The 25,052-nt window shown below is 43.5% G+C and overlaps 1 protein-coding gene across 2 annotated transcripts in view; it reads right to left on the reverse strand.

The window, feature by feature from the left end:
• SLC13A1 (solute carrier family 13 member 1) overlaps positions 1 to 25,052 on the reverse strand; it is an 84,980-nt gene that overhangs the window by 17,059 nt on the left and 42,869 nt on the right. For both annotated transcript variants that reach the window (XM_054989246.1, XM_054989245.1), the window contains exons 8-10: positions 16,243 to 16,362; positions 12,922 to 13,020; positions 12,722 to 12,823 (exon numbers count right to left, since the gene is read on the reverse strand). In XM_054989246.1, coding sequence (XP_054845221.1) covers positions 12,722 to 12,823; positions 12,922 to 13,020; positions 16,243 to 16,362 — 321 coding nt within the window. The remainder of the gene's footprint in view (positions 1 to 12,721; positions 12,824 to 12,921; positions 13,021 to 16,242; positions 16,363 to 25,052) is intronic.

A 25,052-nucleotide genomic window follows, 5' to 3' on the forward strand; every position in this document is an offset into this window, starting at 1 on the left:
AGTGCTTGAGCTAATTCAGAGACATTTGTGTATCTGTTTCCACGTTTTAAAAGGCTCAAGCCCAAAACTTAATGAAAAGGTAGAGCCTCCAGCAGTAAGTGCAGTCAGGAATGTAATAATGCAAGTGAGCAAATTCCAGAAAGAATCCCAGTTGCTAGCAGCGTCTGAAACAAACTGTTCCCACTCAGCGCTACACCCCCACCCCTCATTGAAATGGAAAAACTGGCCAGACCAGGATTCTGACCTCCTCCCAGTTCTTCCTTTTGTCCTCTCCCAGGCTGAAGTAAGCCCAAATAAATGTGATCACTGGTTCCCTGTCAGAATTTGGAAGGGATTGGAACCAGGAGTGGAAAAGCCACCTTAAGGAGACTTGAGTTCAAGTCCCCGCAGCCCCCGTCCCTTTTCGTTGTGCAGTCTTAACTTTATGTGTGTGTGAACCTGAAGCCCAATTCCCTTTTGAATTTAGATGTAAAAAGCCAACTTGGCTTCATATAATCATTTAGTGTTTTTGCCATTTCTTGTCAGTTCTATTCTTTAACTTCATTAGGCGGGCCCCACAGTTGGGACCCTTGGGGGAAACACGGCAACCAAAGACAAATAGGACCACCACCGAAAGTGATTCTTAATTGGATTTTTAAGCCGCATGTTCGGAAAAAAATTACACAGGCAAAAGAGATTTGCTGTGTGTGAAAGTGTTTGGAGAGGCTTTAGCCCAGAAGTGAATGCAGTCTTCCAACGTTGAAACCACCAAATAAGGTGATTTCTTTGTTTGAAAACATTTCACCCGCCGTGCTGGTGAAGATCCCGCATCTACGTAGATTCGGAGTCTCACCTGCCAGACCCACGCTTTTCGCATGATGGTCGGCTTTGGCTTTGAGGGCCGTGCCTCCCCTGGAAAAGGACCCCCCGAAGACCCAACATCCCTCTTTTACTAATGTTCATATTCGTCATGGTGAGTTGCTATACGGCGCCACCATCTAGTACGCTTTAGTGCAAAGGTAAAAGACCCGCCAGTATTTTGTAAATATGTTACCTCTGGAATATGTTATTGAGGTGCGTTCGCTACGCACAAGGGGCAGCGTGCCTCATTTACATAGCCAGGATCCCCCGCGCCAAGATGACCCCCGATTCACCCAGACTCAGTGGCGCCGGCAGATCTCGGCCGCCTTCGCCGCTTTTCGATAAACGCTGCCGAGCGCCCTCGGCTCCACTTCGGCCCTTTCCGCCAGCAGCCGCCCGCCCCACGTAATCTTTTCCCTTGCCCGTACCGTACAAGGGAAAAGAAGGGGGGGAGACATATTGAAGTTTTAATGAAGCCATGCCAGGCCTTCCAAGTGAGGGCAACCCGAAAGTACCCCACACCCGTATGCTTCTTGCTCCGTGTGTTTTTCTTTTTGCTCAGTGCATTTTTCTTTTGCTCAGTATATTTTTCTTTTTGCCCGGTGTACCCTTTTTTTTTTAAACCAGAAAATGGGGCCTCCCGAGGGAGTCCCTCCAAAAATTGCTTGTCCTGCAAACATATGACGAAGGCCTATTTTTGAAAATTACAGCGAGGGCCCCCGTCTGCAGCAACCCTTATAGCTACTGGATACCGCTCTCTAGTTTTTTCCCTTTTAAAGCGGCAAGGCCAGGCCGAGCCGGACCAACACCCCTCAGCCCGCAAAATAAAAATAGCCCGCCGCCAAGCAAGGGGCACCTGAAGGCCACATAGTCTAGGCACCCAGGGACCCCTGGGGCGAGTTTGCATAATCCCGCCTAACGCACGGCCGACCCTTGCCCGACGCAAAGACGTCCCCCTGAAATATACATGCTAGAGAAAGAAACCTTCGCACAGGAGTCCCCCAGAGCAACAAGCTGGAAGGCCCGCTTAGTGCTCCGGGACTTCTCGTTCGAGCCCCAATCAGTAATAGTGCTGGCAGAAATACGCCCTCCTTTTCCCCACTTTACTTTATTTTATTTTTGCTGCAACAAACTCAGGGAACCTGTACTTATATCCGCAGGTCTCCCCAGGATATTTTCACTACAGAAAGGAAAGGAAGGCCAGGAGATGAGGCACCTGGCTACTCTGTGTTTGCTCGTGCTGGCAGGCACCCTAATAGAGGGACGCCCGTCCAAATTAATGCCCTACCCCCACTGGAGATGTATCAATACCCTAGCAGGGAACGAAATGATGGTCTGCAAGGTTGTGCAGCAGAGCAATATGACCACCCCCACGGATCGCACTAACTTCCGCAGTTGTGAAGAGCAGTGGATCCGACCCCCAGAGCTTGTTATTTTATGTGTGGGAGTGAAAACCATGTCCCAAGAATTAGTATGCTATTCAACTACTGACACAGTGTCACCACTTGCTCCGATTCCTTGTATGTTTCTTCCCCGTATCAGGCCAGCCCCCACCGCAGTCCCGGTGGTAGACAGATATACCACCCCTGCCAACTTCGAAACCTCGCCATTTGTTACTGAGGCTTTCGGACCATACTGTGAAGTTATTTTAGTGTCGGCCGCAGTATGGAAGGCAGGAGACCCCTTTAGAATGACCATCCTACTAGGCACCACTGCCACTGAGTCTGCATCGGTCACTATCACGCCCCCTTCAGGCGCAGTTCTCTCCTTTGCTATAGAGCGCTGGGAGAACCTGACCTGGATTGTAAAAGAGGAAGATCTAGCCAAACACGGCCCACCGGATTGGATTCTGGTTCAACAGACGCCCGAATGCCAAACCAAGCCCCTAGTAGAGAAATTTCACCGGCTTGGACTGCTCTTTGTAAATTTGACTCACGAACCAGGCAATTATTCCCTGCTGATCCGGACCCAGGAGACCCACACCATCCAAATTGACCCTTTGATTGCCAGCAATGAACAATTGAGCCAAGGCGGCACGCATATAGTGGGCTCCCATGTTTTGAAAACTGACATTCGAGAGAGAGTTCTAGTCCGCCCGCAAATGTCTTTAAAAGAGATCCGCATAGACTTAGCTGAGCTAAATGTAACCCAGAGGCTGCCGCAGTGCGCTCCCTATCTGGAGGCCGGTAGCAAGGGTTGGAATGCATGGCTACAACTGTGGATCGATCCCTCTCCCTCTCTCTCGCGTGCCAAACGAAGCATTGCCGACTGGACTGCTCCTGCAGCCGGAGGCTTAGCAATCATGGATTCGGTCAATATTGAGACTCTCGCTAATAAGTTTGCCCATGTCACGACTAGCATCTCCGACTTAGGTAAACCGGTGGTGCAGTCCCTAAATTCCATTTCGAATGGGCAACACGAGATCAGCTCCATTTTAGTTAACTGGGAGAGTCAAATTGAAGGAGATTTTTCTCTGCTGCTCAAAGGGACACAGTCTTTGGAACGCAACATGTCAATAGCCATGGCATGTATGCAAGCCCAACAATTAAACCAGGCTGTGGCCATGGGGCTAATTCGGCAAGCCACGGACGGGCACTTGCCCCTGGAAATTAAAAGATTGATTATGCCCAAATTGTCACCCATAGAACTGGAGCTTGAATCCTGGTGGTCTCTCGTAAATTCCTCATTCTCACCGACCACCCAGGAGCTTAAATTATTTTTATTAACGGCCAGTGCGCACGAGTCATTCCACGTGTATCCAGTCGTGCCTCTGGGACTCCAAGTCAGCGATACCGAAGTCCTCTACGCCCGCCACCCCGACCATTGGGCCCGCTTCACCCCGACCGGATGGCAACTCGTCAGCCTCCAAGGGTGCCAGCATCGAGACCAGACCGGCTTCATTTGCCAAGACCAAGCCTTTGCACCGCATCACCCCTGTGTAGCCCCGCAAGTCGACGCCCTCAACGAGTGCTCTTTTGAGGTCGTCCGGGAGAACAGCTCCGCTGTGGTCTACCTTGGGAAAGGATGTGCCTGCGTGCGAACGGCCTGTGACTTCGTGATCCTGAACTCGTTCCAGCTCAAGCCCGTGATCCCGGGAGTCAACCGCTGCTTCTGCAACCTGTCTTCGGTGGCAGCCTGCGACTTCACCTACACGGTACCGGTCTGGACCCAAGAAGAGATCCTGGTGGCACCCTCCATCTATCGATATGTGAAGCCAGTTTCCCTTGGCATCGGCCTGGAGCTAATCCACGAGCTCCTGGCCCACCCGCAGCTCCACCGCACTCTCCAGAGCATCCAGAGGGACGGGGATACTACTGCTCTGGTTGTGTCCCACAACGGAAAGGAGATTTTGGATCTGGTCCAGCGGATTAAGACCACCGGCGAGCATTCGTGGTGGGAGACCCTCTTTGGTTGGAGCCCCACTGCCACTGGAATTTACAATTTGGCTTTGCACCCGATCATCGTGATTTTGGCCTTTCAAGTTTTATTATGTGCCTCATTACTTTATTTGGGCTGTTGGAGCCGCCGACAGCTCCAGCAACTCCAGCTGTCTTGCCGTTTGGACCATTACAACCCAGACCTCCTCTTGCCCTAATGGTTATTCTTGGCGCCCTCCTTTAACCCTTGTTTGTTTTATTGCTTGTGCTGGTATGAACTATGCTTGTATTTTATTATGTGTACGGATCCTGAACCAGCCCCCTGGACGCTTTGCTGCCGGACACCGCTCCGAGGCCCTCTTGTGGACTAGGGGGGGACATGTTTCTCTGCCTCCCAGCCCACGGCCCGTCTCCAAACGACCGCCAGCGGCACTACCTCCATGAGGACTGGAACTGTGTGCCTGAAGCCCTTCTCGCCGCCTGCCGACCCTGCTCTGCGGATTGACACAGACAGCGAGGGGGGGTGGAAGTGTGTTTTGGAGCACACGAACTGAGCTTGCTTGTTCTTGTAAATATGCAACCCAGTCCAGCAGCTGCACTGCGGACTGAGCCGTCTGTGATCTTTGTTGCTCTATTGTTTTATGAATTTCTTCTCACTGCTTTTTATGAATTTTACTCCCATGAATTTAGCCCCGAACTAGTCCCCCCCTCTATCTATCGCAAGTGCGCCCATGAACTTCCTCCCGATGAATTTAATTTTAACCTTAGGAATTGCCTTTTTAACCTAACTCCCTCCGCCGAGGCAGTTCTAGTCTATGAATTTGATTTTAATCCAGCCATATTGATTTGGTTTTTAATTGCAGAGTGTATTTTTCTGGCCCCCATGGACCCTTCCGCCGCTTACCCCCCCCATGAATTATTTCTCCGCACTTGCTTTTACTATTGCTGCTATCATCTATGAAATCGGTTTTAACTTCCTGAATTATCATTTTAAACCCTATGTATCTATGTATTTATGATTTTAACCATTTATGAATTACTCTACCCTCTATGAATTGATCTACGCCTGACTTGCACTTTCCTATATGAATTAGTCCCTCACCTATGAGCTCTGTTTTAAGTAGCCTGCTTTTATTCTTACATTCATGAATTGTAACCATGAATTGTCTTTGCTTTTAAATCTTATGCTTATGAATTAATCCATGTATATGAATTGCTCCTGGTTTTTAATGCTTTTAACCCATCATGAATTCCGTATGAATTACCCTCATCCATGAATTAATCAATGTACACAATTATGAATTATTGCTATTTATATGCATGAATTGGTCATTGCTGCCTATTACTATGAATTACTATTGCTATGAATTATTACTATTTATTCTGACGGTTGCACTTAGCACACCCCCTGGTGTGAACCCAGAGAACTGCAGCCCATTGGCTGATCTAAATTGCACTTATTCGGTTAGGTGGTTCTCCAAACTAAATTTTTGAGTGACGCCTCCCCCCTCCTTCCCTTCCCGCTCCTTCTTCGCTCGAAGCTCGACCACCGGACATTGCCGACCACCTCGCCTTTGAAGTCAAGTTCGGAGACCCGCGCGCCTGACGTCACGGGGTCTCCGAGGGGGGGAATTGTTGCCAAGTAGGCCCCCTCCCCTGCTTTGAAGCCTGCTATGAACTGTGTTAGAGTTTCCTGCATCACTGTTTTACTGCTGCACCAAAGACTGCTTTGCACGTGTGTGTTCTGGTACACGTGTCAGTTTCCTGCCTGCGTGTCAATTACCTTGCTGCTGTTATAGACTGTGTAGTTTACTGACTCCATGTTTGGTTAACTGCACAAAGGACTCTCTTTCTGGGCAGCCCTGCCCTGCCCTATATCTGGAATTCCCTGTGTGCGTTTGGACTCTGTTACAAGTGTGCCCCGTGCCTGCATTGCCATCTGCCACGGACCGTGCCTGTTCCCTGCTTTGAACTGTGTTTTGTGTGCTGTTCCCCCTGCCTCCATGGAAGCCTGCCTCATATGGGCCCAAGCCGCTGCTAGCAGCCGGGCGCCGGCCGGGGAAACCTCCAGCGAGCCTGGCTAGGCGCTCCCTGGTCAGTTCCTGCCTGGAGCCTCCCGCGGGCCGGTCGCCGAGCTTGCCCTCGCTACCGGGCAGCCTGCTATCCAGCCCCAGCTATGCCCAGCCGGCATCCATGTTCTCAGGCATCCAGAAGACCCAGAGGAAGAGACTGCTTTGAGAAGCCATTTCGGCGAAGCGGGCACACCACGTCCGCAGCGAGAGCCCCTCGCCCCGCTCTGCATATCTTAGGAGCCGCCCCGGAGAAGAGCTAAGTGCCGACCATCCCAAGCACTTAGAGAATGCATCTCAAAGAAACCTCCGCATTCCAGAAGCTGATGACATCAGGACAAGCCCTGTCCGCTGGAACATCCTTTCAGCCCACTTGGATTTCCCCCTCCCTCTTTTGTCCCCTTTTCCTGAAGTGTCACTTATCACAATCTGATTACCAAAGTGGCCCATCCAAGCCATTCAGTGACCCATTAGACCCTTTGTTTTAATCTGTGAGAACCACCAAGAACAGCACCAGCCCCAGGGTACGTTTTGGGGTATTTAAGCTGGTCTCCCAGACCACTCGGTGCTTAGGCCATTCCTATCCAGACTTCCTTGCTGTCCGTCTGTGGTCCCAGTGCTGGCATTGGGCCACCCTTGCTGCTGTGTCTCTGCTTCGCTCCAGGATAAGTGAGTATTTCCCCTATCATCGTTGGGAACCAGCTAATGCGAACGTCTCTGTATTTCCTACTCTATATTTCTTAGACCTTGTATGTTCTTTGTATGATTGTGCAAGCTAGGCTTACGCTACACTCAATACACGTGTTTGGAACTTATTCGTTGTCTGCCTCTTTGTCACTAGAGTGTCTGGGATCGGGACCTCCGTAAACATAGGTTATGATCCTCGCTTAATATTAATAGTTACAGACTGCTACAGCTAATTCCCCATTATAATAAAAGAGCAGTTCTGGTAACAGGGTCAAGGCTTTCTCATATGAGGGCCAAGCTACAAGTGACGAATGACACAGGTTGGACACTTGTCAGTTTCCCTCAAGTTTTGATGAGAAATATAGGCATCCTGGTCTCGCAGCTTTGCTCTCTGACTGCAGTCCAATGGACTTTTCAACTGTCACTTGTCCAATATTCCGCCAAGCTACCTACATTTCCCATCAAAACTTGAGGAAAGCTGACAAGTGTCCAACCTGTGTCATTTGTCACTTGTAGTTTGGCCCTGAGTCACAGTAGAGAGCTCTGGCACAACAAACTTTTCTCCCAGACACTTAAGCCTTGGCTGCAGTTCTTCCTCTTTCCATCGCTTGGAAAGTCCCCTACCTCTCAAGGCTTTGTTTCTGTCTCTTCCCCCCACCACACATACACCGGGAACTTACCTAGTATCCCCTTTCTCCCAACTATTTCCCTCCAATCACTGCCAAGTCCTACTTCCCTCTCCCAACAAGCTACCAGTGGCCAGGCAGCACCGACGGATGATGTCAGATCAGGGTATCACATGCCAATTAGAGTGGGCTCCACAATGGGATGTGTCTGCTGAGACAGGAATTCACTACCTGCCTCAAGTAGACAGAATACAGACACAGACAAAAATTGCTGCATATTGGCCCGTATGTTATTAGATCCTACGTAAGCCAGAAAATGTTTCCATGTATGTTCAAAGGAAATCATTAGAGTTAACAGGGTCTACTGTTGCTTTCATTTAATTGGAGTGCTTATATATAATAAGGAGCTCCCCTACTTTGTGCAGCCATATAATTGCAAGTGAAATTTGCTCAGACCCCCCCTCTCCCCAAGTTCAAGAACAAGCCTCTCTGAAAGAGGTCTGAAGGGGTAGATCTCGGGGGAATCTTTGCTTCCTCTGCTACTGTCTCAAGAAATTGTTGAAAACTGTAGGATTTAGGGAGCTGTGGCATAAAACAGCTGCAGAATGTTTTTCAGGTAATGCATTAATCAAAAATAACCATGAGAAATAGGAATCGTGGCCAACCTCAGATGAACTATCTCGTTCAGGTTCTTAACAATCACAGCTGTTGCTATGGTAACTCCACACTTTCCAGGAGTAAATGTAAATAGTGATTTATTGTTTGCATTGGATGAAAGTGAAATTAACAAAGGGCATTCCTGTATATGGGCAATATATAAAATATTCTTGACTAAAGTGATTATTCTATAGAGATGAGACCCACACCTGAATTTCTTTACAAAATCATCTTAGAAACTGAATAGAAAGGATTTTCATTGAAGTCTATAAAAATTAAAAACTTCCTTTGTTATGATTTTTGTGTGTACTGGGGATAAATTTTAAAAAGTGTATAGAGATAGAGATTTGTATCTTGGCATTGTAAGAAAATTCAACCTTTGGATCTCATTGAAGTAGGCTGGATAGATAACACTCTAAAACAATTGACATTAATGTAAAATGATGCATGCTCACATTTAGTTCAAGTGAAAATGGATTGGAAAGAACCACAAGGGAGCCAATTTGGTGTAGAGGTTAAGAGCGGCAGGGCTCTAATCTGGAGAGCAAGGTTTGATTCCCCACTCCTCCGCCTGAAGCCAACCGGGTGACCTCAGGTCAGTCACAGCTTCTCAGAGCTCTCTCACCCCACCCACCTCACTGGGAGATTGTCGTGACGATAATAATAACACACTTTGTAAACTGCTCTGAGTGGGTGTTAAGTTGTCCTGAAGAGCGGAATATAAAGCGAACATTATTTATATTATTATTAAAGAAGCATCACAAAGATTCACATTGTTTTCGTGCCTGAAAACCAAGACCCTGTTTTTTGAAAGAAGATGCCACTGAAACTACCTGTTAAATTGAAAGCAAAAGGGGGAAAGAAATATACTAACAGTGGGCCAATTTAACAGAATGATTGGCTCCTGCTTTTTGAAATAACCAGTATCTGTTTTGTTAAGACTCTTGTCCTGTGGAGTTTTGAAAAAAAATAGTATCCATACTGTGTGGGCACTGCATGAACGTCTCTGATTTGCAAATATATCAGTCGGACTTCTTGGTGAAGGTTGTTTTTACAGTCAGCAAACATAACACACCTTGCACATTAATGCAGCTTTAAATGTTGCCGCTGGTTTGGAGAGACAGAGGTTAAATGTTGAATGAGCCATTATATTTATGAAAAATATCTCTCGTTCCACAGGCTGCTAAATAATTTACTGGGGTTTAGGCATATTGAGAAGCCTGCATAGGCTGATATACATTTTTAGGCCCGAGAGGCAGCAATTTCCACATGAGGACAGAATAGTAGTAAAAAAAACAGTGAGCACAGGAAGGCCATCTCAGTCATGCTTCCTAGAAACAACTCACAAGAACTGCAAAGTGAGACAGGGGAGAAAATAACCAGAGTGGATTATCGTTATGTGGTAGTGCAGAACATATGGAGTGATTCCACACATGTTGGATAATGCACTTTCAATGCACTTTTCCATTCGTTTGAGGTGGATTTTTTGTTCCGCACACAAAAAGTCCATCCCAAATGATCTATAACGAGGATTGGAAGTGCATTATCCAACGTGTGTGGAATCACTCATGATGGGGACTGGAACCTGATCAGAAGCTGGCTCATGGAAGGCCACCAGTTTCCATTCCTGGCATCTCCAATCAAAAAGCTCAGGTAAAATCTGCCTTTGTTTCCTCTTTGCAACCCACAAAGAAGCCTTTCCCCAGCTGGTTGGATAGTTATGCGGCTGCTCCTACTCTCTGTGGTCCATGCTACCGTTCCCCATTAGGAAGCGCATGGAATAAGTAGTAAGTTTGATATCTGGAAAGCATTTTTTCAAGTACTGATGCCTGCTTGCAACACATATGGAGAACACAAATGCACTGCAGTGAATGTTCAGCCGCAGATTACAGCTTTTTATAGACTCAAAACTGGTCCTACCCAATGACTATAAAACTAAAATGGCAGATATTTTAAATCATGTGAGGAAGCTGGGTGTGCAAGAGATGTAAGCATTAGAAGATGATCTGCTGGCATACAAAAGGGTGATTTATGGTGCTATCTTGAGCAGAGTTATGCTCTTCTCAGCCCTCTAACTTCAATGGCCTTAGATTGAAGTAACTTTGCTTAGGATTGAGCCATTATAACACCAATCTCAAATAGGTTCACTTAATTTAAGATTTCTCCAGTACTGACTTCCACTTAAAGGTACTTAAAATTGTGACTGTAGGTGTAGGTAATTGGTTTAGCCTGGTAGGGTGGGGTCAGTAACTAGAGACAGGCAGCTGAAAAACCTGTTTGCTAGGGAGCTTGATAATAATTAATATGTTCTTATCACCTTGAATAAGGTAATCAGAAATGTTGTATATGAACAGTATGACTAAAGTGATGTCTGTGCATTGTGTTTAGTTGGTGTTATTACTGGGATTGTATTGTTCTCGCAGGGCTGTAATTCTCCAAGAGGACAGACGCCTGGGTTGCAGTTGCTTCAAATTGGAAGGATTGTGAAAAAGGACTCTATCACTTGGTGGGACCCAACAAGTTGAACTGTTTACTTTTTCAAAGACATTGTTGGCTCAAAATTTCTGTATGGTTGAGCTTAGTTAAAGAAAAAAAATAGTCGTATTGTACTACTTGTTAAAAGGTTTTTATAGGCACACTTAGATTTTGATTATTTAGATGATTGTTTCTTGGGTTTTAAAATAAATGAAATATAGTGGCACTTCCAAAGCATCCATCTTCATTGCAAGTGCAACATTAGTTGGCTAGATGGGAAGGGTATGAAACTGCCTTGTACTTAGCCAAGCCATTGCTCTAACAAGCTTAGTATTCTCTGCTGTGATTGGCAGCAGCTGCCCAAGTTTCCAGGTAGACGACGGGCGTTCCCAATTTCTGCTACTATTGGTCCTCAAACTAGAGATGCTAGGGACTGAATCTAACACTGTCTGCACGTAAATCATTTGTATGACCCAGGTTCTCCTCTGAGGAGATCTTAGAAACCTGTAGGAACAATCTTAGTTGTTTGAGTTTTGGTCATACACTGTATACATCACCATCCTTCGAGATGTTATCCATTGTGACTGACTTGGGTTATTTCCATGTCAGTGGGAGACAATATAATTGGACATGTAAGGCCACCAACTAATCTGAAAAATGGTGGTCAACATTTTTGGAACAAAATACTAGAATGTACAAGATTAACTTTTCAAATTTGATCAGCAGGACTTGAATTACGGTATTTATCAGTGGTCATCTGCTACCCCATTTCAATTACTTACAACTCCAAAGCCTTCAAGCCATTAGAACAAATGCCAGGGGTTTTATTTTCCAATAACGGTACTGTTTATTACACCTGACTAAGGATTGGTATGCATACGACCGAAATTTCCCCTAGTGGAAGGGGAAGCAATTTCCATCGATCCTTTCATTGTAGTTCCCCCCATGCTGTTTCTGGAGGTACCCTGTCTTCCAGAAGCAGTATTTTGTGGCATTTGGGGCAGGATTAGCAAGTGGCACTCTACTAATAAAAATCACTTCCATCACAGAAAATCATGGATTTATCCACCTTCTTTTTGAATTATTTTTACCTACTTCTAGAAATTTCCAGTACAAGTACTTTTTGATTACTTGTGTTTTGCACCAGGAACAGATAACCTTTTCAGCCCAAGTGGCAAAATACCTCTGTAATATCTACCTGTGAAGAAGCTGGTATGCTAGCAAACCAAAGAGACTGATGTTAAACTTGGCCAGACATGCTGGGAACAAACGGATACCCAGCAGTGCTGCCAGTGCCTTAGGGACTCACCTCAGTCCCTTAGGTGGACAACTAATCCTCCATGCCATGCAAAAAGGCTTGACCTTCTGCAGTTCAGCACACAGGCTAACAGTTGCCTGCCCCTGTTCTTTGTGATGTCTGTTTCATTCTGTACTTTAAAAAAGTACAGTAGTAGCTGCGCCTTTAGTAGCAGCTTCTTTCCTCTCTCAGTACAGTCTAAAGTAGAGATAGGCATGAACCGAAATACGAACCAAAATTCAGTTTGTCAGATCCCATTTCTGATGAACTGCCACTGACTTTAGGCTAGTTCGTTTGGTTCATTTTTCAGTTCATCACTGCAGACAGCCTGGCGCTGATCAATCAGTTTCCTAGGCAACAGGGGATGGACTTCCTGCAGACCTTCTGCTGACTCGGAAGTGGCCTTCTGCTGACCCAGAAGTGGTGGTTTGCTGGCCCAGAAGTGACATTTTTACGAACCAAAACGAATTGATTCGTGAACTGGGGTAGGTTCATGAAAGTTCGTGGTTCATGAAACGTGACGGACCACAAACCGCACAGTTCATTTTTTTTTTCCTGGTTTGTGCCCATCTCTAGTCTAAAGAGGTCTTTTCCAGTGCCATTCTTGTGAAGTGACTCAGAAGTCAAGGGACAATGCAAACTTCTCAGAACACAAAATGCAGCCCCTGGGCATTCCCAAACATATTAACTTACTCTGAGAAAAGTGAGGCCCAACCAGGGATAAATCCAGGATCTCTAGTAAACCACAACAAGGCCATCAGAAAGAATAGGATGAGGGTGATAACTTCTGGGTAGCTGCAACAAAAGCACAGTGTGTGTGTTATAACCTTTTACATCACCTTGCTTTGGCATAGCGGTAATTATCTCTCCTGTGGTTTATCCTTCTGCCTTACGTGAGGGGTCCAAGTTTTTTGTATTCCTCTTGAATAACCCGTGCCGAAGCCAATTCTCTGACAGTCTTTGTCTTGCCACACTGGAACATTTCTTTGAAACTGAAAGAAAAATGGATATTGAGAATAATGATCAATACTAGTAGCCAAATTATTTTCTGTGTTCTCTCTCACCCACACCCCTTGCTAGGATCCATAGAGCTACTCTAGGGCTTTAGCTCAAGCACTGTGGTATTTTTCTCCGTCTGAATGGTAGATTTTTCTGTCATCTCCCTCCAAATCATGAATGGCTTTAAAAAGTCACACTCAGATTAAAAGCTGGCTTGTTAAAAGAAATAGAATATGTTTGAATTAAGACTTTTGTTATATATTATACTATATTATACTGATCTGCTATATTGAGGGGTATAAGATCTATACTATATTGATAGTATAACTGATAGATGTATATTATACTGATAGAATATTTGATAGCATAATTGATAGAAGTATATTATATTGATAGGATATTTGATATATATGACAGAATACCTGGGGGAAAAAATTAGAATGTGCTTAGAGTAAGGGATTTATTAAGTAATAAGAGGGGTTAAGGGTTGGAAAGCTGTTGGAAGTCGATAGAGAGGGGGGAGGAAAAGGGTGGGGGATAGGATTAATTAGATATTGAGGGAATGTATGTATTGAATTTGAAAAGTATACTCACCAATAAAATTATTTAAAAAAAAAAGATTAAAAGCTGGCTTGTTATGTTAGAGATGCTTGTTTTGAAAAACACAGTTCAAAGCTCCCTTGGATATATGGAAGTAGCCACAGAGTTTTTTGGATTCAGGCCACCATCTCTTTTTACAGAATTAATCAGTACTTCATAATTCCCCATAAAGGATAGCCTTTTTCAGTCCTTCTATTTTTGGAGCTCCTACTGGGAGCTCCATGCTGGGAAAGTGGGGCATGCACGATCCTCTCAATACACACAGTTGCCATTTTGTGTAAATAAAGCAATATGTGTATTTTCAATGTGTATTAGTACATTTGATCAGAAACTCAAGTTTGTTGCACGCATGCATTTGCACATAAAACTTGAAAATACACATATTGTCATATTGACGCAAAAATGGTGACCACACATAGATGGGTTTACATGTAGCATGCTGTCCTGGTACAAAGGGTAAGAGTAACAAAAATGTATCAAACCAAACAGGGTTATATATACAAAATATAGTATGGTATAACTAGAACAAGCCAGTTTGGTTTTGTGGTTAAGAGCAGTGGGACTCTAATCTGGAGAACTGGGTTTGATTCCCCACTCCTCCACTTGAAGCCAGCTGGGTGACCTTTGGCCAGTCACAGTTCTCTGGAGCTCTCTCAGCCCCACCCACCTCACATGGTGTTTTCTTGTGAGGATAATAACAGCATACTTTGTAAACCGCTCTGAGTGGGCATTAAATTGTCCTGAAGGGCGGTACATAAACCAAATGTTGTTGTTCTTTTGGAAAATCAGGTATTTTTGTACACAATGGCCATTTTCAGACGTTATTAATGTCACACAACACTCACAAAATGGAGGCGACTTCATGATGTGATTTCTGACGTCACCCCATCATGATTCCATTTTTGTGGTGTGATGACATCAGAAATTGCGCCATGAAGTTGCCACCGTTCCGTGAGTGTTGCGTGATGTTGCGCGACCTTAACGACGCGTGAAAACTGTCAGTGTTTCAAACCACTATGCAGGGACATGAAATGCAAAATGATGGTACCTGGCAGAAGCCTCTTAGAACATCAGGCAAACCTGGGCCTTGGCTGAATGAGGTACACGTGCACTGTATAAACATGGTCCCAGATTCCATCCCCAACGTTTCCACTTAAAGGAACTGAGATAAGAAGTTTTGGAGAAAATTTTTCTCTACTTGGGATCATGGAGAGTTGCTAGCAGTCAGAGCTGACAATAATGAACTAGAGAAAACAACGGTCTGACTCAATACAAAGTCACTTTATAAGGTCATTTGTTTAGGATTCCAGTCTCTGCCAGAATTCTTAGAAAGGTGCTCTTCATACTGTGGAATATTCTTTACATCCAAAGATGATGTTACTACTACTACTACTACTACTACTACTACTACTACTACTACTACTACTATTAATTGCATTTCTAGACTGACAATATTCGTAAGTACACTAATAATCTGATGCATAAGGTGATGTATCAATTGAATATAACCGTGGCTCCCTTACTCAAGTTGTTTAATTTTAGGGTACATAACTTACATTTTGGCTAAAGGGTTCCTTTTGCTTGGTCCAGACTAATTGTCTCTCTCTATCCTCTCCTTGAGCAGAAGGCTCAGCCCATCAGTCCAGAACAAAAAGAAGACACTTGGTCATGGTGAAGCTTTTCTAGCCATATGTGAGAAGAACCTTCTATAAATCTTAAGCAAATATTGTTATCTAATTATGTCTACATGGTATAGGTCTATATGTATAGAGATATCAAGTAATTTCCCTACTTATACCACCATCAGTATACACGGAAATATTACTTTGGACTATACCGGGTTGATTTTGAGCTTGTGAAATTTATGGCTTATCATGATTCTGCACACATGGACAAAGATTGGACACACCCCTTGTCTGAATGCAATATAGCTACTCATTCTAATTCGAAAGCATTGTCATATCTGTTCCAATATTCCAAGATACAAGCACTTCTAATTCTGTGAAAGCAAAGAGAAAGTCATCTGTATGTTGTATGTCTGTATTTTCTCTGAACTTTGGCAGTGCCCCAGAGGGACAAGAGGGCTTAGGAAGGTGATCCCACTGAGAACATCCTGCCTGAGGACCCTAAAACAGACACTGCTTTCCAAATACCTTTGTGTGTAGCATACAAGAAATCGATTTTAATTTTTGTAAGGCTTTCTTATCTGACCCCTTGGAGATGATTCTTACCATGGCCAACCAGGCAAGTAGCTATTTTCAAGGCTATATATTTTCACGACTTGAGTTATTTTAGGGTAAAAGTTTGCATCTCTGTTAGAACACTGTCCAACAAAAAGACATTTCATAACTAATTATAGAACCATAAAATAATTTGTGAAGGTCACATCGTATGCCATTCAAGTGCAGAGGGAGAGAAGCTCATAGCCTTGCAAGTGATGTCATGTGATAATGTTCAACTCTCTTGAGTTTCCAGAGGTCATCATGAGTACTTCATGATGTCTATGCTGCTTCTGTATTGAATCTGTGCACAGCATATGTGCCACATATGATCTGCAGGGAATGTGAGGATTAGTTCAACTGCAGTTGTATAGGATACATTAAACATTTACTTACTTGAAACCCAGGAAAAGCCACTGGAGCCAAACCCATGAGAGCAACAGAATAATAATAGAGATGGGGATGCAGAGAATAAACCAGGATCCAAAATTGATGCACTGGCAACTTGGGTACCGCCTGAATACAAATGGACAAGAGACACGAGTTAAGACTCAGACATTACACACAAAAAAGATCAAACTCCTCGGGATGCGCTGCAGTCAACATCTCTCTCCTCAGGAAAACCATCTAGCTCTTCACTGCAGATAGAAGTCTGTCCTATGAAGGTGAATCAATATGGAATATGACTCTATCTCAAATGTAGACTTGGATGACAACTGGGCCTTCTGCTATTTATTCATTTAGTACAATCAGCTGTGCAAGATTGACCTTGAGTCACGGGGTTCCTTAGGTGGTTGACTGGTTTCATTCAGTTTCCCATTCCTTTGTCTTACTTCACTTTTGAGAAAGCGGGAAAGACACAGGCATTTAAGGAATGATTTGGCTATATGTGGAGAAAGTGACTGCACCCTGAAAGACTGATGTTTTAAAGAAGATTCTCAAGTTAAACATTTATTCATAGCCCCCCCGTTTTCTGTACATACAATACATACAGACAGCCAGTTTGGTGTAGTGATTAAGAGCGCGGGACTCTAATCTGGAGAGCCGTGTTTGATTCCCCACTCCTCCACTTGAAGCCAGCTGGGTGACCTTGGGTCAGTCATAGCTTCTCGGCGCTCTCTCAGCTCCACCCACCTCACAGGGTGATTATTGTTGTGGGGATAATAATAACATACTTTGTAAACTGCTCTGAGTGGGTGTTAAGTTGTGCTGAAGGGCGGTATATAAATCAAATGTTATTTATTATTATTAGTAGTAGTAGTAATAATAATGCGTAACAGAGATTTGAACAGGAGTTTGTTTTATTGCATATACAAGTAGGCAAATGAACTCATTTTTTTTGGTTTGGGGGAATAAAACTAGAACAAGATGTCCAAGAAGCAATATCTTTCAACAATAGTACCTAATCACTGGATTGTGACATTTAAAAATAATGCAATTAATATTTGTTAAGATACCGATTTAATAGTCTGTAGAGTATAATGTCCAATCTATCCAGTAGAAGAGTTCCTAGAAGGAGTTGACAGTGTGAATCTTTCTCTGCTTCCTCCAAGCAGACTGCCATTTATCCTGCAACTCCTCTCTGAGGACCTGGAGAGCTTCACAAGCAAAATCCATCATGGGATGAGTTGCTGAAGCAAAGAGCAAGAATCGGGTAAAATTGCCTCCCTCTCCCTCATCCACTGACACAATGCCAAGTGGAGGTGGAAGAGGCGATTTTACCTGAAAGATCTGCTCCAACAGCTCCTCCCACAAACATTTCTGCTGGATTCAACCCTGAATTTCAGTGCACACTGTAAGCTTGGTGAGCCACATGATCCATTGCAGGGCTTTTTTTCTGGGCAAAGAGGTGGTGGAACTCAGTGGGTTGCCCTCAGAGAAAATGGTCACATGGCTGGTGCCCCCACCCCCTGATCTCCAGACAGAGAGGAGTTTAGATTTGCCCTCCACGCTGCTCCAGCAGCACAGAGGGCAGTCTAAACTCCCCTCTGTCTGGAGATCAGGGGGCGGGGCCACCAGCCATGTGACCATTTTCAAGAGGTTCTGGAACTCCGTTCCACTGCGTTCCAGCTGAAAAAAAGCCCTGATCCATTGTAATGATCAAAAAACGGTAATCCATTTTCAATAACAGTTGGAATGACATTTCTGCAAGCTCTTCCTGGAACTTTAACATCCTCTGAAACTGCAAGGACAAAATTGCCAACTTGCAGTGATGAACGATTAATGGGACTCTAACACGACACTTTTCCTGAGAAAATATACGTAATACTTACTTCCTATAAAGCATTAAGCTATTTATGAGGCTATCTGTACTGATGCTTCTACTCTGTGAATTTCTGCAAGACCTTACATAAGGTGGCTGTTGTCATAAATATGTAGAAGTAGATCAGAAATCTTCGTCATGGTGCCCATAGGCACCATAAGGCCTGCCAGTGAGTTACGTGGTACCCATTTCCTTTTCCTGTGGCTGCTCCTGTGGAAGCTATTTTGTAGTGCCACACACTAACTGACCTCAAATTCTATAGGCTCCACAAGGTTGGGGACTCCTCCTGAGTTAGAGGGGGGACACTCACAGGGATGACCTTGGCCGGTTCATTCTCTCCCAGTCTATATCTCATAGGGTAGCTATGAGGATAAAATAGATGTGGAGAAAATAATGGATACTGCCTTGAGCTCCTCAGAAGAAAGGGTGGGATGAAAATGACATAAATAATCAAATCACGAATGGACTTCAGAGAAAAAACATTAGCTGCAGTCATTGTATCCACTTTTGAAATCTTCAAACCATGTTGTTGCTTACCACCATAGAATACTGACAAGAAATTGACTTCAGGGTTGCCACTTGTCTATAACAGTAAAGTATACCATAAGCTGATATTGTCTAGTACAATTTGTTCATACTCTTTGACAAAAGACCTTTTGAGACAGGGCTGCAGGTGATTCTAATAGGAATAGTCCCTTGGGGAGCAAATGCAGGCCTAGCCAGAGGCTTAATGTTTTGACAAGAGTTATGCACGGCTAGTTCCCTCTTAGTGCTGCAACTCCCTCTGCATGACAATAGCCTGAGTTCATCATGCTCGAAAGCCAAAGCGATCAACAGCTTAACAAACAAGAGAGATATTCTATAATGAGAAAAGGGTTCATTCAGAAGAAAATGTTTGTTTGATTATATTATGCTCTCCCTGGGACAAAGGTGTCAACATCTGATTTGAATGCTCTATGAAAGATCTTTATTATTGGGAAACATCCCCCCCCATCATTTTCCAGAGGCACGAGACATCGTTTTCAGTCAAAGATAGGGAAAGGTGAAAAGGTAGGTTTGCTTCTTCTCTGCAATCCACCCTTTCACCCTCTTCCAGAGCAGTAAATAATGGACATATGTCTTATGGGGCAGGCGACCATTTTGGACTGAGCTCTGAAAATAACTGTGGGGGCTTCTTTCTACTCCTTCTTACCCATTACACTGTCACTTCAGTTATTGCCACCTCTTTATAACTATTTTAATGCTCTCACTGCAGGAAGGAAGTGGGACAAAACTGCTGTTTTCCTTCTGAAAATCAGTTGGGTCACATGTGCGCTCCAGCCTGAAAGAAGAGAATCACATACCTTTCAAAGAAATAAATAGATTTTTTTAAAGATCACTGTTGAATCGCCTATTGCAAACGGGGATATAATGTCTGCAGGATCACCTATATCCACATGCTTGTGAATTCTTTCAAAGAACTCCAAAAGATTGGTGAGATGGGATTTCCCTTTACAGAAGCCATGCTAATTCTTCCTCATTAGGGCTTGTTCTTCTATGTGCTTAATCTTTAACAATTCTTACACTCATTTCTCTGGAATGGAGGTTAGGCTAATTGGCCTGTAGTCTTCTTGATTTCCCCTCTGGGTCACTTTTAAAAAATTGGTTTTACATTTACTACCTCCCAGTCATCTGGAAGACAGACCAATTTTAGCAATGAGTTGCATAGTGTCGTTTCACATCTGAGTTCCTTAAGAACCCAGAGCTAGGGGCTTGTTTTGTTTTTAATTTGTACATTAGCCCTAGAATGTCCTCAAAAGCTTTTTGCCCTTCATTTTTGCCTTGAGGGCTCATAATGGTGTAGGTGGGAAGGTCAGTTTTGATCAACAAAACTGAAGAGGGAGGAAGAGTTAACCCCTCACATCGTTGCATGGCTTCTATTAGCATTTCAAAAACAATGGGTGAATGTAATCATGGGTCTAATGGGTTGGATCCAGCCAGCTTTTTCATTCAGTATCACCTAATTTTCCTCTTTACTGGAGTTCTTGTTCCACGGCTTTTGTCTATGCAGGTCCCAAGATTTGCAGCATAGCTTTTTGGTGATCAATAGAAATCTTTCACCCTTTTTCAATAATGGAAAAGCTGGTGGGATCCAATCTGATCTGTTGTGACTTACCAGATATTGCATCATTCTTTTCCCCCCTGCCAATTTAAGGTCTCACTTCAAAATTCAAAGATATGTTTGTTGTGATATGGTAACATTTTAAATTTATTTACATACCTCTTCTAAGTTGTTTTGCACTAATTGTAGTGAATTGATGTTTGTATGATCATTCCAGTGCATTTACTTTATGTATTTGTATGTGTGCAAGTAAAACAGATTATGCTTTGGGGCTGGGGACTCAAACCATATCATTCTAACCCCATAATGAGTTGGGGTGTGAGTCATCATGGAGCATCTGGGTTACGCTCCTACTACATAGCATTCTACCAGAAATGTGCCCTCATAGCCTGAGATCAGAGATTTACTATGTCCTTGAGATAGCTAGAGAAAGCTAAAATTCTCTAGAGCATGGTAAAGATGTCACCATTCAGGAGAAATATTGATCAGGAAGAAATGACTCATAAATGTCGTATTGTGTCACATGATTCACATCAAAATTAAAAGGTGAAAATCAGAGCTAACTGGACCAGAGTACTATAAAATACAGGCTGTGTACTGCTCAATGGAGAAGGTAACCAGTTATTAACACTGCATTAACTTAAACTACATAGCATTGTTACAGGAACATAATTTGTCCATCTAAGATTACTCAGGCAGATTTTTGCCCGACTTAGTTTTTCAGTAATACATAAATTTAAAACCATCCTCCTTTGACCTTAGAGATTTGGACTGTCACACTGGATGTAATACTACGCAGACAGACTGGAAACCTGTTCTAACACCTCCCCTCCAATTTCCACCTTCTGTCATGGCTGTGATGGTGTTATTTGCATTAATAAGAATCTGTACTAAAATGATTTATATCCGCAATATTGGTAATGACAAGAACTAGTTTCTCAGTGCAGGCCTTGGGATAAGATTATCGCTCTACAACAGGATTTTTAAATTATTATTATTATCAAGAACATTTTCATGATTCCCCTCTCCCTTTTTTTTTAAGAAAGGAAGAGTCAAAATGAATCACAACCAGATGCCACACAGAGGAACAGCTGTAGCAGCGCGGCTACAGACTCTGATAATATTAATCCTGGATATTTCTATTTGGCTGTTCCTTCATTCTGGGCATTGTTGTTTCCCTTCCAGCCTGAATGGCTCTCAGTCCATTGCCCTTCTGATAGAACTCCCTTATGCTTGAAATTCATCTGGTTCTAATCTGGCTGTTTGCCATGATCCATTGCTGTGTTAACCTCTCCTAGAACATTTCAATATGCAATACTGTTTGCTAGTTGCAATCCAGAGGACATGTTTGTTTCTGATCCAATTGTCTTCCTACTTTCTGGCTTTCAGGAAAACAAGAATGAGGTCCTGATTTGAGATGGGCATGAACAGCAATATGAACAAAAAAAAGCCACGAACAGCCCAATCTGCTGTTCGCAAACAAGCTATTCGTGAGGCCCTATTCTAATTGAATAGGTGGTCATTGCAAGCCTCGTTCATTGCTGTTTGTCTTGCTATTAGTCAAGCCAGACAGTCTGGCACCTGCAATCAATTCCCTTGGCAACTGGAGGCAGGGACTGCCTGAACTCTGTCTGAACTCCTGCTGTTGCCCTGGAAACCCCAATCTAAGCCCAATTTAGCTTGATAGGCAGGTCTTCCTTTCAAGTGTGGAGCTCCAAATTTGTTACAAGGGAACAAAGACCAGGGGGGAGGGGAGCTCCCAGCTCTGACTTTGCAGACAGTGGAGAGGGAGAGACAGTTGCTGTTGGCATTTTGATAGAGTGCATTGGAGCTTGAATTTTCTTTGTGTGTGGTGGGATAGGGATCTACCCCTTCAAGTTCCAGGGCTGCTGCCAGGCTCTGGGCCAAGTTATTATTTATTATTGGAACCTTTCCTGGCGCCTGCTCAGGTCAGTTTTTTGGAAGTGGTGCAGTAGGGATCTTGACTAAACTTGGACGACAGCTGGAGGAGAGCCTGCTGGCCCCCACGAACAGCCAACCATGAACATGTTCGTGAACAGGGCCATGCCCATGGTTGTTCGTGAGTCCCTGTTCGTGGTTGGAAACGAACAACGAACATCATATTCATGTTTTTTTCTGTATGTGCCCATCTCTAGTCCTGATTCTCTATTGCAGGTGTGGGAAAGATGACAGACAAAGGGTTGAGAGTGAAATAAGCTGTCTTATAGTACAGTCCTAAGTACGAATTACATGACTTTGAGGCTTTTTCACATAATTCATTTTTTCATCAGCTGGAGTATGCAAATCTGGTACCACGTGATCTAAGGCAATCGCCTATAGACAACTATCCTTGGAAGAGATGTCTTGTATGAAAACTGCCTCACCTCCTCTGATGATTGCTGAACTCTGATTTGGAGAGTTTTTTACTATACAAGGTACCAAATATGCAGAAAACTTGTCAGGTAGATGGGAAGAAGGCAGTTTCTCACTTTGTACTGGCCTTTGGAAAATGTTTTAATGTTCTGATGGTTTGCCACCTTGCTGATCCTATTTGGATGGGAAAGTGCCATAGTCATCTTTTAAACAAACAAATAAAGCAAAAGTAGTGACAGGGACTTTCATTTTTTTTCTCCTTCTGAAACCTTCTTGAGCTGAGTCCTTTGCATGCCGGTGCCAAGCATAAATAATGACTGGCTAGTAACAACAACAACAACAACAACATTCGATTTATATAAAACTCTTCAGGACAACTTCATGCCCACTCAGAGTGGTTTACAAAGTATGCTATTATTATCCCCACAACACAATAATAATAACATTCAATTTATATACCACCCTTCAGGATGACTTAACACCCACTCAGAGAGGTTTACAAAGTATGCTATTATTATCCCCACAACAAAACACCCTGTGAGGTGGGTGGGGCTGAGAGAGCTCCAGAGAGCTGTGACTAGCCCAAGGTCACCTAGCTGGCTTCAAGTAGAGGAGTGAGGAATCAAACCCGGTTCTCCAGATTAGAGTCCTGCACTGTTAACCACTACACCAAACTGGCCAAACCAAAATCTGTTGTACCCCTGGTACTACAATCCTGAGATCACTTTCACTCTGCAATGTATTTCCACAGAAGTGGAGTCAGTTAAAAGTTTTGTCCTTATACTCTCAGAATATCTGATGGGCATTTCTGTCATCTGAAAAAAAAATCAAAGGGAAAAGGAGCACACGGCCACTCTCCATTTTCAGATGCATTATATCTCTTACAGATCCAGAAGACAAACATAATAAAGGAGGTGTTCCTTTCATGCCCTGCTAGTGTCTTCCCAAAGGCATCTAAGTTCACTGCAAGTGGGAAAAAACTTTGAGGACCATTGGTCAGTAAAACAGTTATGATGACCTCCAATATACCTCCAGTGAAAACAATGTTGATGCATGCCAATGTTGATTTATTTGGGATATTTTTATGCCACTTCTCAGCTCACAGTTTCTGAGGCAATGACCCTGGAGCTTCAGTTTCATAATTCTGAAGGTTCCACCAATCCTAGGGTCATAGTAAAATGCCACGTATAAATAGGATGTTAGTTGCTCAGGAAGGAATTGCGTGCAAATTTGTCAGAAGATGAAGTTTTGCTCTGACAGGGTATTTATTCCCTTGCTTTTTTCATTAAATATATTTGACATCTTCACCTTTTTAATCTGATAGTTTGTATGCTTTTTCCTTTTTAAAGCTTAACTGTGATAAGTTCTTGTATGCAAAATTCAGTTTGTACTTATGCTACCTTTTTACAGGTAGCAGACAGATAACATTTCTGGCACTTGAAAAACATTTTAGCAGATTAAATATTTGGGACACACAGCAAAACTGACAGAGTGCTGATTGACACGGCGCTTGCTGTCAATGAGTATCAACTGCAAAAATTGCAGTTGCTTCCAAAATAATAGGGACAAAGTTGAGCAACCCTCAATCATCAGCTGAGAGCAAAGTCTCTCACAGCCCAGGTGTGCCCCCGTCGTTCATGTGATGCTCCTAAAATAGCATTAGAGGTTTCATTGGAGGGATACTTCATTGGCGATAACATGAAGTTGTGGAACAATAGTTTTGCAGTGAAATCCTAAGCAGAGCTACTCCAGTCTAACCTCATTTATTTCAATGGGCTTAGACTGGAGTAACTCTGCTTAGGATTTCACTGCTAGCCATGATTTCGCTTTTGTTATTCGGACATTTTGGTTTGGATAATGCACTCCATAATCATATAATGTCCCTGTAAATTCTTAATTTCAGCATAACTTCACAGTAACATCAAGCTGATAAGCAGTCGGGCAACTGGCATGGATTCTGGAGGCCTTATTTCAAGTCTACTTTTGCTTGGTTTCAAATATCTTTCTGTGAAATAGAAAAACCATTTATGAATCTAGGGCCTTTTAATCTCTGATTACTTCTAGGACTGATACTGCCTTCAGCATTCTATCTTCACAAGAGCTGAGAATGTGCAACTGGCCCAAGGTCACCCAGCAAGCTTTATGGCAGAATGGGGATTTGAACCTGGGACTTCCAGGCCCTGGTCTCTCTTGCTCTAACCACTACAACATTTATTTATTACTTCGATTTATAAACCGCCCATCCTCAGGGGCTCTGGGCGGTGAACATCAGTTAAAATCAATAAAAACAAAAAAACAACAATTCTAAAATCAACATACAGTAAACAATAAAAAAATAAATTAACCAAATACATTAAGGTGCAATGGTGGGGAGAACCCCCCACCCCAAAGATGGGAGGCCGACATGGCACCGCCCCCTTCAACCACCCCTTCAACATGCTGGTTCTCATCCAGTGAAAGTTAAAATGC

Source organism: Eublepharis macularius, chromosome 9 (genome assembly GCF_028583425.1).
Source record: "Eublepharis macularius isolate TG4126 chromosome 9, MPM_Emac_v1.0, whole genome shotgun sequence".
Lineage (NCBI taxonomy): Eukaryota > Metazoa > Chordata > Lepidosauria > Squamata > Eublepharidae > Eublepharis > Eublepharis macularius.